Source organism: Solanum verrucosum, unplaced genomic scaffold (assembly GCF_900185275.1).
Source record: "Solanum verrucosum unplaced genomic scaffold, falcon-dt-bn FXZP01000238.1, whole genome shotgun sequence".
Taxonomy (NCBI): domain Eukaryota; kingdom Viridiplantae; phylum Streptophyta; class Magnoliopsida; order Solanales; family Solanaceae; genus Solanum; species Solanum verrucosum.
This window is the reverse complement of record NW_026020630.1, coordinates 1,477,376-1,495,518: the sequence shown is the minus strand read 5'-3', so window position 1 is coordinate 1,495,518 and position 18,143 is coordinate 1,477,376. Positions and strand designations below refer to the sequence as shown.

At 27.5% G+C, this 18,143-nt stretch overlaps 2 protein-coding genes across 2 annotated transcripts in view; both read right to left on the bottom strand.

Moving 5' to 3' along the window:
* LOC125811880 (casein kinase 1-like protein 4) overlaps positions 1–18,143 on the bottom strand; it is a 123,185-nt gene that overhangs the window by 50,177 nt on the left and 54,865 nt on the right. The gene's annotated exons all lie outside the window — the stretch shown is intronic.
* Positions 4,777–5,695, bottom strand: LOC125811883 (dehydration-responsive element-binding protein 3-like). Its single transcript, XM_049491435.1, has one exon. It carries the CDS (start codon positions 5,692–5,694, stop codon positions 4,798–4,800), a length of 897 nt encoding a protein of 298 aa, XP_049347392.1. The 5' UTR covers position 5,695; the 3' UTR covers positions 4,777–4,797.

Below are 18,143 nucleotides of genomic sequence, written 5' to 3'. Positions count from 1 at the left end.
TCTTAATACTAACTTTTGATTCTATCTTTATCGATATGTTGTTATAAATACAAAATTTCATGATATATGTTTAAGATTATAAGTTGCAATAACACTTATGACATGTGCCAAAGGTTTTTTTGTTCTCTCTTAAACTCTATAACAGTTAAACACTATCATATAAAATGAAATTGGTGAAAGTTCCTCTCCCAGTATGATACTCTTTTTTCTACTATGTTCCGAAAAGAATATCACATTTCTATACTTAAAAGAATTTAACTTGAAAATTCTCGTTTTATCTTATAAAATAAATTTATACGTACACAAATATTTATGAAGAATTTCAGATCATACTTAAAAAGTTTTGTTTTTATAAAAAATATTAGTCCTAATCGAACATATAGAGTAATATTATAATTAGAAAAATCAACAACAACAATAATAACAATGTACCCAATATATTTTCACTCGCAAATGAGATCTAAGAAAGGTGAAATGTACACAAATTTTATCCTTGCTTTTATGAGTTGAGGAAATATTTCTTATAAACCCTCAACAAAGAAAACCATTTCGTAGAACAAGTTTGAAAGAAATGAAATAATAATAATATAAAATTAAAGAATGAGATTATAATTAAATGATTCTATTAACTCAATAAAATGAAAGAAATATCATAAAAATAAAATTTCCATATACCCTACAATAAACAAGACACGCAAACTAGACGATTATGATCAAAAAAAGAAGAATACAGAAATACATAATTATATTATAATTGAAACAAAGAAGAATATATATTATATAACGATTTTAGAAGAACAATAAAATACGTGATTATAATAATCGAAACGATAAATTTTGTTGTTATATTACAATACCTTGCTCATTATACAGGATCACATAAATTAAAATTAAAAAAAGTATTAATTTGGAAATGAAAAATAAAATTAATTTTTTTTATTAAATTTTGGTAATTTCTGTATTTAGGAAAGAGGGGAGAAAAAACCAAGTTGCATGGGGAGTAGTAGAAATGAATCTGATATAGCTGGAGCAAAGCTGTAAGTAAGTATATAGTATTATTATGATGAGCAAAAGGAATTGAATGAATTATGAGTTGTCAATGTCAGTAGTCATGTAAGTTTTTATTATAAATAATATTTTATTATATAGTCTTCATTTGCTTTTGAATGAAAGCAACAATTTTGGCTTTGCTAACAAAAGTAAAAAAGTGAATTATCTGACTTGATGTCCTACTTCACTTGCAACATCATTTTTTTTTAAGTATTCCTACATAATTATATTAAAACTCGATTAGATTTAAATTTATATTAATTTTTTTTATATTGAGGATGAACATTACCTATTAAAAGCAATTTTTGATCCCTTTTCTTAAATAGATTGACTCCACGGGGAGTAAACACTTCATTCGTTAGGGGATGAGATGCATTCATTTATATTTATGTCAATACTATTAAAAACTTCGATCGTAACATCAGAGGTGAACCTAAACTATTCAGAATATAGATGCACCATTAAAAAGAAAGTATATTATGCGGGAATTGATCCCAAGCACCAGTACTCTAGGTCAATCACTCCAGTTAAGTACATCATTTAAACAATCATAGGTTCACGTATTTCAAAATTTGCATATAAATTTACCCGTGCTTATTCAAAGTTGAAGGTATAACCATCCGAGCAACTCCCTTTATTAGGTTTATAGTGTTAGATCTTTATTTTATGCTCACCATACAAACGATGCATCAAGTAATCGATCCATGACATGATCAAACCATCAAGTACCCTTCCTTTCTTTTATTTTTCGCGTGTATTATAAACAGATCAAAAAGAAAAAGTAAGACACTTATATTGAGACGTCGAAAGAAGTGATAATTAATTGAGTAGATATTAGAAGTAAGTGATAATTAATTAGATATAAGAAGATTCTTCAAGTGTGGGAAGAAGGTTCCTTTTATTATAAATAAGTAGTACTACTATTAATAGAACATAAATGTAGAATATCAAAGGGAGCAAAGCAAACGCGTTATCAGGTGAACCACACAAATGATTAAAGCATCTGTCACCTTTAGAGCACAGCATTTGTCTCTTCGTTTAGGACCCCCTTTCTTGGTCATATATATGGTACGAAATAATATACACCATGAATAATGATTCAAAAAAAGATTTTCCGCTTCGTGTTTGGTATCTGCTCTTGAAGTTCTGACTAATTTAAATTTGTGTTCTGTAGAGTTTGTTATAGAGAAAAACGTTGTCTATTAAGTTTAGTACTCCCTCCGTCCCTTTTTAGTTGTCCACTTTAGAAATGACACACAGATTAAGGCAACAATGATTAGCACAGTGAAGTTACAATTTTACCCTTATGACAACTTTTCACTTCAAAATTACAACTACTTATTTGAATTAAAGTGAAATAAATTGGAGGGAAACAACATACACTTTTACAATTTTCAAGAAGTGTAAATAAGGGTATAATAGGAAAAAATTTGTTGTCCTTTCTTGATTTGTCAAAATGGACAACTAAATAGGGACAACTAAAAAAGGAAATATGGACAAGTAAATAGGGACGGAGGGAGTACTATTTTTAAAAAAAATGGGAATTTTTGACGAGGTGTCTAATCGGAGATTCGTAGGAATTTGAATCGTTTTTGGATATAACATTTTTGATGATTTTAAAAAATATATAAATTCCGGACTTAAGATCTATTGAGAGTGAATAATTCAAGATTTTTTTTTTTGGTTTGTTAATTGTCTGGTGATCGATATTGAAGATGACATTGCACATTTGCTCGAACAAAAGATCGACTTGAGATGTTGATATTTTTTGTTATATCGTTAAAGACTGTAGTGGAATGATAAGATTTAGGACTATTAGAAAATGAGAACTGTTGATGAAGTGTCTAATTAGATATTCATAAGAATTTGACTCATAAATAATATTTTCACTGATTTTTTTTTCTTAAAATATTTTTTTTAAAAAAAATTCATGATTCAAATTTGAGACTTTAGATTTAACTATAGGTGAATGATTCAAGATTTTTACTTTACTTTTTGATGTTCGATATTGAAAATATTCATCGATCAATTGCTCAAACAAAAGTCAATATTTTTTTTTATCATTAAAGATTGTGATAACTAATAAGATGACAAATATTTTGAATTCAAATCTTAAGAAAGAAACTACCCTTAATAAAAAATAATTTATTTTAAAATGAGACTTTTCGACGTGAATCGAGCTATTTTCTACTAAATCTAATAGAGAGTAAAATATAATTGCATGGAGTAAGTTAGTTCTAGTATCTTTTTTCCACAATTTTGCATTTATGTCTAGACATTGACTAATTCTAAAATTAATCACCACGTGACTACTTGAAATATAATTTGTGATGGTACCACTTACTACTAATTAAACATAGTGATTAGTCGTATGTATTAGTTACAACATGTGTCAACTAAATTTAATATTGATCTTTCTTCATACCAATTCTACTTAATTAATTAAATTGTGTGATTAAGTCTTTAAATTCGAATATACTATGGAATAAAAACAAGGATTATAATTGACTTTGAGTTTACTTTACGAAAAAAATTCACAAATTAAGAACAAGAAGAAGGACGTGTGCTCTTCTAATCTCTTGAAGAAATGATTATTTAGGCATAAAGTTCAAATTCAAAAGTTAACACAACTTTTCTTTCTCGTATTCGGTGTATTAAAACCAAATTAAATTTAAATTCTCGTATTATAATAGGGTCATTTCTGAAAGAAGTGCTCCCTATTTTTTTAATTTTTCATGGATTCAAACTCAAACACTAGAATCTTTAATTAAGAATGAAAAAATCTCAATTATTTCACGTTATTTATATTGATAAAATTTAACACGACTTAAAATTCCATCAACCAACAAAAAGGTTAAAAGTTGTTACTTTCATTATTAGATTTTACCATATAATCATATCTGTAGGTACTCCTACAACTACTTTTAAACAAGTGTTCTCCTAGTATCAATTTTATATAAAAAAATACATAATCATATCGGTAATCAAAAACTATATGCAAATCACTTTAAATATTTTCTTGTAGCCTTAATATACAATGTAAGAGTATTAATATTTTTTATAAAATCAATATTCCTAATAAGATATATAAAATCAAATAAATATCAATAATCTGATTCGGTAAATAATATCATCAGCGAAAAAAAAGAGAGTTAGAATTTTTTATTGATCAATGAACCTCGAGTATTAAGAGGAGGAAAAAAAAAATGAATTTACAATCCTTTAGCTTTTATCATTCAACCATGTCACCAAACTGTTACAAATACAAATTAACCAAAAAAAAAATTCTTTAATTACTCAACTGTTCTTTTACTGTATTTGCAACTAATCACAATAAATAAAGTAATCAATAATCTAATAAAAATATAACAACACAAATATATTGTAACACCTACACTTCCTTTTCACATTGAAGACAGAAAAGTACAAATTTGAATTGGACTATTTTTCTTTCTTGATACGTCTATTTATTGAGCTCATCCAACACAAATTTATACTAAAGCTCGAAAGAATAATGTGTACACAGTTTTTTTTTTTCTCCATAGATTAAGAAAAAGGAGATGAGATCATAAAGAGGATCAATAGCTGTAAAAATACCATAGCAAACTGGAGATGCAAGAAACGTATAAAGTTCATCAATAGTTTCCACCTAAATTACAAAGAAGAAAAAACTAAAGTGTAAATTAATTATAAAAAAAAAAAAAAAAAATTACGCAAAAAAAAAAAAACAACATTATTTTTTTTATTCTAATGTTGCCATAAAAAACTCTCAAAACTGGTTGAGACCACATTTTCTAATCCTGTAAATTCCATATTACTAATATAATTTTCTTGACCAAAATAATATTCACAATTTCCATAATTATTATCCCACCATTCATCTGATTCGAATAAACTCTGAGTTGACTCAACCAATTCATAACTCGATCCCAATTTCGGCAGCTCCACTATCTCACTCAGCTGCCCCGTCGCCTCCGGTACAAGAAAAACTTCTTCCAGAGGCGACGGTCTTGACTCCTCGTCGTCCTTTTCACAGGACGACGAGGAGGACGTAATGCCTGAAACCAACGACAGCGACGATGACGATGACGTCATCGATGCTGGCGGGGTTTCGGGCGACGAAGAGTATTTTGGGTTTAGGTGATCCATGTGAGCGGCTTTTACGGCGGCGGATTGGACGTCACGTGGGGAGCACGTGGCGGGTCGAGGCAATAAATGAGAAAATTGGGGAAAATTGAGTATAGCTGAGGAACCTTTAATGGACATGGCGGCGACGTCGTGAGCACGCGCCGCCATTTCCGGGGTAGCGAAGGTACCCAACCAAATCCGTGATTTCTTTTTAGGTTCACGGATTTCGGATACCCATTTACCCCATGCTCTCATTCGTACACCTACATACGAAACATCAGTACTACCACCATTGTTGTTTTTACTGATCTTCTTTGGATTTGCATTATTAACGACTTCGTTTTGTTCTTCTACTTCTTCTCCCCTACATCTTTTGAGTCGATTTTTCGAATTGATTTGCGGAAGTGGTTGAAGAAGAACAAAAGATGGCGATGAGGGCGACGAAGAAGAAGAAGAGTTGCAGCTAGATTCAGTACTTTCTGAACAATTTGGTTGCTCTGTAGACATTATTATCATGTATGAAAATGCCCCTTTTTTGTGTTGCTCTGTTTTTGTAACTCCGATGAGTTGCTCTGTTTTTGTAACTACTTCAACAAAGTTGCTCTGTTTTTTTTCTTTAATTTCAACAAAGAACTCCTACTAGTAGGTCTGTATTTTTGCGAAAATTTCAACAAACTGAACGCAGTGTACACAGAGATGTTGAAGAAATGACGAGTTGCTCTGTTTTAGTGAAAAAAGAATAGACAGGGAGAGAGGGAGGAGAAGGAGAGTTGATGAGAGAGAGAACAATTGAGTTTTTATTTGTTAAGTGGTAGCTAGTTTATATATAGTAAAAGCTTTGATAAAGGTGAGTTTTTTTTTTCTTGAAATTATTTTTAGGGGGCAAGAGTTTACTTGTTTATTATATTAAAAACAAATATTTATTATTATAATAATAATTTATTATTAAATTTCTAAGAAATGAAGTTATTCCAGAGAAAATGTGAGTGACATATGTAGCGGAAAAGATAGGAGAAGCGAGACTAATATGATTTGGACATGTACAAAGCAGGTGCATTAACACCTTAATGAGGATGTGCAAAAGGCTGGTTATAGGGGGTACATGTAATCTAAAAAAATATTGGGGAGAGGTTATTATACATGTCATGACACAACTTCATATTACCGAGGGAGGACATGACTCCAGATAGGAAGGAGTGGAAGTCGCGTGTTAGGATAAAAAGTTAGTAAGAGTGAAGTGTTATCTTGACATGCATTGGTAAAGGCTAGTTAGTGCATGTGGTAGTACTAATCGTACCCTTGTAGTTCTTGCCTTATGTTGTGTGATGTGTTTTTGATTACCACACTATTTTGTTGTTATTGTTACTTTCTTTCTTTCTCTTAGACTTTGCATAACTTTTCTTATTAATGGTTATGCTTTCTTCATTATTTTCTTCTTCTTTTACTTGGGTTCGATGCACTTGAGCGGATGACATAGTAAAATTATTTAAAGGAAACAAATGTAAAGTAAAATTATTAGTTTATTTAATACTTTTAAAAAAAACATGTTAGAATCAATATTGAATAAGTAAAAATGGACAAAAAAAAAGTGTATTGTAATATTGGAAACAAATGTGAATGTATGTGCTCACTCGTTTAGTTTAAGATTTATATACTATACTCTCTCTGTTTCAACTGATATGTTATTATTTGATTTGATATATAATTTTAAAAAGAAGAAAATAGACTCAAATAAATCATAAATATTTATGTGTCTTATAAATCATCTTATTAAGATAGTATTTCTGATCTATTTTAAGTATGGATTTAAATCACTTATATTGATGATATAATGTGTAATTCTTTTAGACTATGGTACTGTTTAACATATGATAGCACATTAGTTATTCATACTATTTATGTACAGCTGGCCTTCAATATATATGGCTATTGTTACGCATGTACAATTTGAGAGCATATATATTAGATTCTATTAGCTATATATATAATGTTGATGTATTTCACATATATATAGTTTTGTTTTTAAAAACACATACATACATTGATACGTATATCTACACTATAAAAAAAATTAAAAATCGAGGGCCAAAATTAAAAAAAAAACAATCTTACTTTTTTTTAATACCTAAAATCGATTCTAAGCTGGAGAAGTCGACTATGTCAGAAAATGGTGGGTTGGTTAAAGTAAATCGACATATTCCCTCAATTTTCTTAGGTGAAAATTAAGGTGTGTCTGTCAATTTCCTTAAATAAAAAATCGATATAATTTTATTTATATCCTCAAATGCATTTTTCCACTTCAAAAATTGTTAATGTCCCTCAATTTCCATTTTAAACAAACAAAGGGACTCTATTGATTTTCTAAAGATTTTTTAAAAGAAAATAAAAAATAAAAATCGACCGAACGTATTATTTTCTTCAAAAAAATAATTAAAAATCAACAACATGTGTCAATTTTAATTATTTTTCAAGTAGTGACATATACAATTAGATATTGTATTCACACTTTTGCATTTGGGATTTAATTTGATATGTACGAATATAATATATTTTGCTATATTTCAAAAAATAAAATAAAAATCTCACTATATTTTATAACAATAATGCAAATAACATTATTTATGAAAAAATCTCTATTTTCATTATAGATTTTGGATTTCAATATTTTTATATTTATAATAAATAAATTTAAATTAATCGAATCAATAAATTATAAATAATTAAATACCAAATGGTCAAACAAAAAGATTTAAGTGAGGGGAGACAAGAAAAGGCCTCACAACCGACCGAAGCCTTTACCCATCAATTCCTTAATTACTGAGCCCAAAATCAGAGAAAAAGATTTAATTAATTATTAATTAATTAATTAATTAATTATCTATTTAATTAATAATATACTCAAATGCAGAAACACTTGCAAAAAGGGAAAGAGACTTGAAAGACGAGCATTAATTAAAACAGAGGTGGTGGGGTAGATTTTAATTTATTTTAAAAAATATTAAAGAACAAGAATTAATTATTATTAAAATAATAATTTAGAAGACTAAGGTTTACTTAGAAGTGTAGGAGAAGATTAAGCCTAGATTTAACCATCTAAAAAAGGTCAAAGCCCTTTTTCTAAGTGACACTTTTTCTTCACTAATCATAGGAATATGGTGGAATATCTTTTTTTGGTTAATTGTTTTCTTTTGATTTCCACTCCGTATTCAATACTCGTATTAAGATTTGATTAATCTAAAGTCATTTTTGGAAATTTTAATTTAAATGATAAAGTGCTTCTCACGCAAAGCGACTCTATATTAAGGCTCGAATCCATAATTTACTTCTGATTAAAAATGAAGAGATACTTGTCATTTCATATATGGTGATCAAATTATCCTCCACCTAAATTTACTTGGAACACATTCAACTCAATTACAAAATTTCTCTTTTTCCCTTTTGTAACTTTCTTTTTTGTTTACGCCAATCGTTTGGATTTATATAATATAATTTAATCGATACATAATTTTAAAAAGAAAAAAACTTTGTAAAATTTGTAATTGTAAATATGCTACTATTACTATAAAAGCTTCTTAATTATTAGAACGTTATAGAAAAGTCTTAAGATGAAGGAATTAGTACTATCTCGTTTGGTTGCTTTTTAGTTGTTTTTTTTTATAAAATTTAGCACACCAAGTATAATTTTGATTATGATAATTTAACATTAATATAATCTCAATAAATAATAAATATTATTTTATCTGAAAATAGAGGTGAATAACTAGTAGTCTAATATATGGATTAGTTATAAATAAAAACTAAACCCTATGCAACTAATTAGTTCATGTATTATTTGTACTAGTATAATTCTAAATCGAACAACCTTTAATAACGAAATAATATTATTCTTTTTTAAATAACACAATACAATACATAGTTAAGTGACTTTCCGCTTCTCTCTCGAGACTCTATTAATGGATATTTACATTTACATATTTGAGGTAAAAAATATATTAAGATGAATATGAATATTTTTGACTTTGGATTGAAATGGGGTAATAGTTTCTCCTTTTCACCAAAAATTTTATATTGCTATGTTTGAGTTACTTGGAAAATGGAGAAAGAACTAAAATATTCACCTTACTTGGTAAAAGAAATAGTTAGGGGAAGTCAAAGGTTGTCTTTAGATCTCTTTGTCAGCCTTTTTAGTAGCTATGGCATGTGAAAGAATGAGATACCATTTTTAGCTATCCACTCCAAAATAAAATATTAGTAACATCATCTATGTGCTTTAATATCACAAATAGACATTTTTACAATCATGAATTTCAACAACAATAATAATAACATATTCAATATAATTACATAAGTGATGTTTAAATTTTTTTTATTATCATCATTATTAGAAATTTGCGTTATAAAAATATGTTTTTTTTTCATCGTACTAGATCATTGAAAAAATGCATGATAAAAACAGATTATCATTAAAACATTTGAAAGCTTTCTAATTTTTTGTGTAAATATACTATTATTTTTTTGTTCCTGCTGATTCAATCAAAATATTTATTTAAGAATGGTCATTGAATATTTTCCAGTTAAAAAAATAATGATTTTTTTTAGTAGTGCATGAATATCTCATATACTAAGTTTCATTACATTAAAGAGTTTAACCTATAATCATTAGTGTAAAACTAATATTTATATCATCAAGTCATCTTTATCTTTGTAACAAATAATATATCTTAATTTCAAAAATTGTAATCTCATATTTTAAGGAGGCTTGATTTAGACAGGAACGAAGCTACATTTTTGTTTACAATATGCAAAACCGGTATATGCTTGATTTATACATTGTATTCATGTTAAACGTCCATTAAATATGTATATATAATATATTCAAAACCTAAAAAAAAAACCCTTATAAAAGACAAAATCAATAAATTTAAAACTATAACTCTTGCTTCTACCTTTCGATAGTGTATATAGGTTATAACTTATATTCTCAAGAATAATTATTAAGAATGTGTTCACATATCTCATTAATGTTTCTTCCTCTATCTTCGTATGTATGAAGCTATATTTATTATAATAATGGTTCAATATTTTTTTAACATTATTATTTTTTTCAGATATTTTTCTTATAACAACTTGTGATCTAGCTATAATATATACATTTAAGTTGCTATATACATAACTTTAATTTCAAATTTTATTAAAAAAATTAATGCATTAATTGACCCTCATGTTTTGAAAGATGTCACCTATTTGGTACGAAGAGAATAAATTTGTTATTAAAACATAAATATCAATTGAAAATTCAAAGAAAAGGGTCTATGAGACATATCTCATCAATGATTCTTCCTCTAACTTCATATATATGAAGCTATATTTATTATAATGATGGTCCAATATTTTTTTAATATTATCTTTTTTTCAGATATTTTTTTTATAACAACTTGTGATCTAGCTATAATATATACATTTAAGTTGCTATATACATAACTATAATTTCAAATTTTATTAAAAAAATTAATGCATTAATTGATCCTCATGTTTTGAAAGATGTCACCTATTTGGTACGAAGAAAATAAATTTGTTATTAAAACATAAATATCAGTTGAAAATTCAAAGAAAAAGGTCTATGAGACATTCTTTGACTACTCTAATATTTTCTCCGTCTCATTTTGTGTTACATTATTTAATTTGAAACGATATTTAAGAAAAAAATGACTTTTGAAATTTATGGTCTAATACAATCCTTAGATATTTGAGTGTTTACAAATTATTTCATTAAGGGTAAAGGATAATTTTACAGTTAAATGATTTCTAATTATAATAAAATGACATTTTTTTGAGACAGACTAAAAAAGAGAGGATGTCACATAATTATATGGAACAGACAGAGCAATTCTTTGCCTACAAAGGTACATAATAAGGGTGACAAAATAAATTCAAACTCGCTCCTGATATTTTTATGGGCTAAGTTATGATTCGTTTGTTGAGTTGATTCAATGAGTTTGAACCCAAAATGATTCATGAAACAAACTTTGGAGCTATGAGTCAAATTTAAACGAATTTAAACGAATTTAATCTATTTTGATTTGTTTAAATTTGACTCATCTCCATTCATTTGTCACCTTTAGTACATACTAGACTCATAATTTGAGCAATTTATAATTTATGACTATAAGTACTTTAAAGTTTTATAAAGTTGGACCTTAGTCCTTATGTAGGAATATAATTTTTTTATTAATTCCTTTAAAGTTGTTAAAGATAATGTTGCCAATATATACAAGAAATATGTACAATAATTCAATTAATCATACATCAATTTTTTCAACAAACAATTGGTCAATATAAAGCATATACATACAAAAGAGAAAAACGACTATATATGTTCCTCAAGTGAAGGTGATTAAACACCAAACGTGAACCATGCTTGGAATTGGTAGGCAATTATTGAGCCTCATTTGACTTGATTCTGAACAAAAACAAATTCATAATAGAAATTAGTTATGTACTTCATCGTTAATTGGTCGCTAATGTATCACTAAATAAGATTAGCAATTGTTGGGTAATTCCAATATTCTGCCTATGGTAATGTCTTCGATGAGCTAAGGTCGTTCGGGTTGGAGTCATGATCAAATATGACGCTTTCTTGGTGGACTTAGTTAAGAAATAAAATTGCGCCTTTATAGGGTCGTGGATTCGATTGTCAATAGCAACATTCTGCAAGAGGCAGGTATTGGGAGGGGGATTGTTTGATAATTCTAACTTTCTGCCTATGTCAAAGCCCACGAGGGGTTAGGGTGGCCCAGGTCAGAATCCTAATTGAGCATGACGGACTTAGTTAAGAAATAAAGTTACGATTTTGCTATTAGCTGTAACATTTGGCATGATGGTCAACGTTTGATTCTAACAACGATATATTTTGTTGTTTTAGCTACATAATTTATCCGTCAATGATTCCTATTTTTTAAAGTATTGTTAGTTGATTATATAAGTTACCATGATTATTTTTTTGACAGATTCAAAGAGATATTATATTACATTATAAAAATTGAAATTAGCTACAAACTTTGTTGTTAATCGATCACTAATTTGCTCACAGCTAACAAAATTTTGTAATAATTTATTGCTATAGAATTAGCAATCGATTATACTGTTTAGCTATAAAATTTGCCGATCACTATTTATTTTTTTGTTATTAGCTTTAGTTAATGTAAATTACCATGAGATATCTATGCAATGTATTTATTTTAAAAAAAATAGAAATAGAAATAGATAATAATAATAATAATAATAATAATAATAATAATAATAATAATAATAATAATAATAATAATAATAATAATAATAATAATAATGAGACAAGATGGTTATTACCCTGGCCCCTACTGTACTGTTTTTCAAGTACTAATTTTAGACATAACAATCACTAGTGCACGTGGATAACATGTGCACTCATAATACATTGAATGTTATTGTTTCCTCTCAAAAGATGAAGAAAAAATTTGGTTGCTTTTGATTCTAGTAATGACTAGTGCCTCTTTTAATAACATTTTCTCTTCAAGGTTTTAGCAATATTCATGATGTGTGAAACAAATAAAATTCACAAATAGACATTTTCATAATGAAGTTTCAAGTTACATAGGTGATTAAACAACCTTAGGATATTGTCAATAGAGTTTCACATGTAAAATACTGCAATGCTAGAGAAAAAAAATAAAAATTCATCGTGAATTAGTGAAAAATATTTGCTATAGAATAGACTCTTTCACTTATTTTCCTCTGAATTAGTTCACTGGAAAATATATAGTGGGAAACAAATTCTCACTGAAATACTTCATCTGTCCATTTTTAATTGTCATGTTGCGTTTTTCGAAAGTCAATTTGACTAATTTTTAACGTTAAATTAGATTATATTAATTCGATATTTTAAACGAAAAAATTAAGATTTTAAAAAACTATATGAAAATTACTATAAATTTCAATTTTTTGCATATCAATATGATGAAAAATTACATCGTAAAAGGTTAGTCAAAGTTATTATCGTTTGACCTAAAAAAGGAAACTACGACAATTAAAAGTGGACCGAGGTAGGAAACTTTTTAATTTTTTTTCATCGATTTATTTTTAGTCTACCAAAATGTGAACTTTATGACCAGTATCTGCTTCCCATAAAATTGCTTATTCTAATAATTTCATTATTACTATTTCCCATTTTTTCATATATAGAGGGAGGAGTAAATATATTATTCGTTATTTTAACTGACACTTTGCATATGATATTAATGATATCAATAAATTGTAGTTGATGGGTTCCCATTAGGATATATACTAAGTTATATACGTTAATTAATTAGCAGTGAAATTATTTGTATACTATTAGTGAATTTTAACCTATAACAATAAATTAGTTATCATATTTACTATATAGTTAATCAATACTTACCGATAATTTAACTTTAATTACTTAATACTTAATTTGTTTGAGTTAATACTACACCATCGATCTTCATTCATTCTCACCCAATATCCGGAATTCTTACATTTAGGATATTTTCGGGATAAAGAAAAAAAATTTCATGAAAAATAAATAGGTTTTCTTTACTCTCTTTTTTTTTTTTTTTTTTTGTATTCAGTACATAAGTAGTGAAAAACATTTTATTAAAGTAACAACAAATAATGATTTATTTTTTTTCAAAAAGTTGCACTTGGTTTTTACTAAAAAAAGAATTAACATTAAAATAAATGATTTAAAATGCCTTTTTTAATAACAAAAAAATAGTTTTTTTATATCTTAATATAGGATTAATTTTTTCATTGAAATTAATAATCACATTTAATTTGGAAATATTGACTAAGAAAATGGGGAAGAGAATATATTTTTTTCCAAAGAAGTACACAAAAGTATATTACACATGTTCCAACAAGTTCAACGAATATAAACTTTGTAGTTAGTATTTTATTATGCTCATGTATGTTCATTCACTAAATAATATTTCATGTTTAGTCATTTAAAGAAAGTTTTAATTTCATCTTTTGGGGTCTCCTTTCATTCATCCAATTTTTTAAGACTTTGGAGATAAAAATGATTTCCAATATTTCAGGACTTTGTGGTTGAGGTAACTCCTGTTCCTTCAGAATCTATAGTCAATTATTTTGTATTTTTTAAGACTTTACAACTTAAGTGTAAATCTTTTAAACCTAAATCACCCTAATTATTAAGAAATTATATTCTCTTCATGCTTAAACATATGGTGTACATATTAAAATTATAAGAGTGGACGTAAAGTATTATTAGAAAAAGACATTTCAAATGTATTGCATATGAATTATTGATTTCCAACCATTTCAATGACAATAAACGTTGTCTTATTATTTAATCATGATTATGAATGCCTATTCACTAAAGTAGCTCATGTTTAGTCATTTAAAGCAAGTTTTAATTACTAGTACTCTTCTTATATGTAATATTGATTTGTACTAATTATATGAAAGTTGAAAATGAAGTTACTAATAAGTAATTGATGGCCAGTGTACTACTTGAAAGGGAAAACACATAAGCTTCAATGACTAAGGTAATTTTTCATATATATATACTCGTATATGTTTTCTTAATTCTTGAAAACAATATATTAAGAGTTGAATCTGAATATTCTAATAGTGAAATCGAATCAATTCCTATTCGAAAAGAGGATTCTATCATACCTATAATAATTGAATGTATAACACTTGTTGTTACGTAAAACGTTAAAATAATGATGGTTGATAGTGGTGATGATAGCTAGTGATGGTAGTTGTGGTACATGTTGATTGGAGATGGTGTTAGTTGATGATGTCGTTGTGAGCCGTAGATACTGGCGATGATGGCTGTTGGTAGTGATTGACAGTCGTAATTGACAGTGATGCTTAATAGTTATGGTAAATGATAATGATGCATAAGTAATTTGATGATTAAATGTTTTTTTAAAGTGTGTAAAATCTTAATAAATAAATATGGTACCAAGGGGGAATAATTTATACGTCAAATAATTTTTTAAAAATAAATGAAAATTTTACGTATCCCATATAAAGGAAGTTCAAAAAATCCATTTAGGGACCCACAAAATCAAGGATATATAATTTAAATACAATGGAAATTGACAATGCAAACTAGCTGGCTTATCAAGTTATCCTCAAGGTTTTTCTATCTATGCAGTTTGGTGTACAAAAAATTTCGTGTTAATCGAGTTTGAAGAAGAGATATTCTATCTTAATGCACATTAATGACTATTTCTACGACTTGAACTCATGTCATAGACCACATAAAAATAACATTATCGCTGCTCCAAGACTCTCCTTATTTGCACAAACACTATTAGATCACAAGATTTTTCTATTTCTGCAGTTTGGTGTACCAAAAATCTCACGTTAGCAGAGTTTGGAGAATAACATGTATACTAGACATTCTATTTTAATGCATATATTAATGACTACTACTACTCAAACTCATGTCATATAGATCACATAAAAATAATTTTATCATTGCTCCCAGACTCTCCTGATCTGCACAAACACTATTACTTTATTAGATCACATGTTTTTCCAACGTAATCATCTATTTTTTTTTAAAACATAATTTTTTTTATTCTTTTCCACCTAATCAGCTCACCGAAAAAATGCATGATAACATGCCGTATTTGTTGAAGCCATAAGCCCATAACACATATTCCAGACTTTTATTAAAGCTAAGAATAAAGAATTATTAATTTTATTGCATTATATAAGGTTACATATGGCAGCTCCATTTTAGTTGTTCTCATTCAATACTCCCTGCATTTAGCCTTCCTACAGCTGTGACACTTAATAAATATTGTCACTAGTTCTTCTGACTCTCCCAACTTCGAGAGAGATGAATTTAAGATTTTAATTTTATGAATTCAATTTTTTTTAATTCAGTTTATTTGATTTTTTTGCGATTCGAACATATTATTTATATATGTCTAATGTGTTTCTTAACACCTATGACAAGGTATGAGCCGAAGCTACTTGATTTGATAATTATACTCCGAGGCATATTATTATGTAATCTGATTCATCTAAACACAATATTTTTGACGTGTGTGAAGCATAATGCACTAAGATTGAAACAAAGAGTAAATTTGAACCCTTAAATATTGCAACACTCGATATCAATACCTGCTCTACGATTCGATTAATCCAAATTTTCTCCACATAATGTTTGTTTAAGAAGGAAACACTTCTTACCAAAAAAGTTTCATTTTCAAGACTCAAAACCTGAACAATAAAATCTTGTTCATCTCATTACACCTCTTGATGGAAAATCCACTTGTTATACTGTAAATCCGCCCCTACTCGAAAGTACGATATGCATTAAATTAAAATAAGCAGCAGGCAGGTAGACCGGTAGATCAAAGATTCAAGTCTATTAGCATTAATTGAATGTATTTGAGTAATAATATATATAACTCTCAAATCTTTATTCCATCTATACGTACACCCCTTTAATTATATAGCTAGCTATAATTATTTTTATCTTAAAAATAGTACAAGAATTTTTTACTGCCATTATGTTAAGAGATTTGTACATGTGGAATAAGTCAATAGACCAAGATGTTATAACCAACCTTAGTATCGATACAAGTTGGATATTGTGACGAAGATAGAATTTTCACTGAGAAAATAAAATAAAATATAGTATAAAAAAGTACACACACGATGAAGTTAAAGAGATTCAGTGTAAAATATATATAAATCATAAAAACAAGACGAAGATAGAATTTTCACTGAGAAAATAAAATAAAATACAGTATATATAAAAAGATACACACGATGAAGTTAAAGAGATTCAGTGTAAGATATATATTAATTATAAAAAAAATGTAATTTTTTAGCGAAATGATATATCAACTAACTCTCGTATTGGACAAGAATGGCTTTGCGATTGACAATATATCCATGATGCATAACCCCTATTACCTATTTCTCTAATATAATTTATGAAGAAATTAAATAAGAGGGGCCATTTTGAATCCCTATATTCATCCCCAACTTATTGTGTTCAAGTCAACCAGAGTTGTAGTGAAGTTTTAAGTACTTCTTTATTTTTAAATTTTAATTAAGGTCTCACGTTCTAGTCTTGCTGGATACGGAACCGTCTTTGTTAAGGAGAAGTTAACCTTTCAATTAGAAACTTTTTGATACGAATTCAGATATAGTCAGACCCCAGTATGAATAACGGGTGCGTTCATCTCTATCATTGTCCTCTCCTTTCGCTTCATTACCTAAAACAAGCCCACATACTATTAATTTGGTTTGGATCATTGCACCAAACTTATGTTATGGGGTCTACATGACTTTAGTAATGTTGTTGTGATAGGTAGAAATGACACTAGTCACTTTTAAATACACTAATTAAAACATAGTCAAAATTTATAATGTCTTTAAAATTCAATCATTTTGTTGTTGTGATAAGTAGAAGGAAATAGTGTACTATTTAATATAGCTTTAGTTTCATACAATTATGAATCACGACTACAGTTTAATGAAATTTGCTATGAAGAATCTCAAGTATTTCTATAAACCCCATTTCTATATATTTCTGTATTTGTATATGTATTAATAAATTTGTTATTATACTATACATATCTATACATATTTGTGTATATACTAACTTCCATTTATGGTGTTTGGTTGTATATTCACTTTTTTTATTTTTGGTCGTATATTGTTTTTTGGTATATTATCACCCACAATACTTTATACGGATCAATTGTATGATTTCAACACTTATATACAATTACTTATTTATTTATATTAATAGGTTGTATACACTACAAATAATTGTATATAATATATTACTTGTATAAACCTAGTTTGTTTAATTTATTAAAAACACAGCGAAATATACAAAAAAAACATCAGCATAACAGATAGAACTATAACTATGGAGCGTAATTAGACAAACGATAACAGGGTTA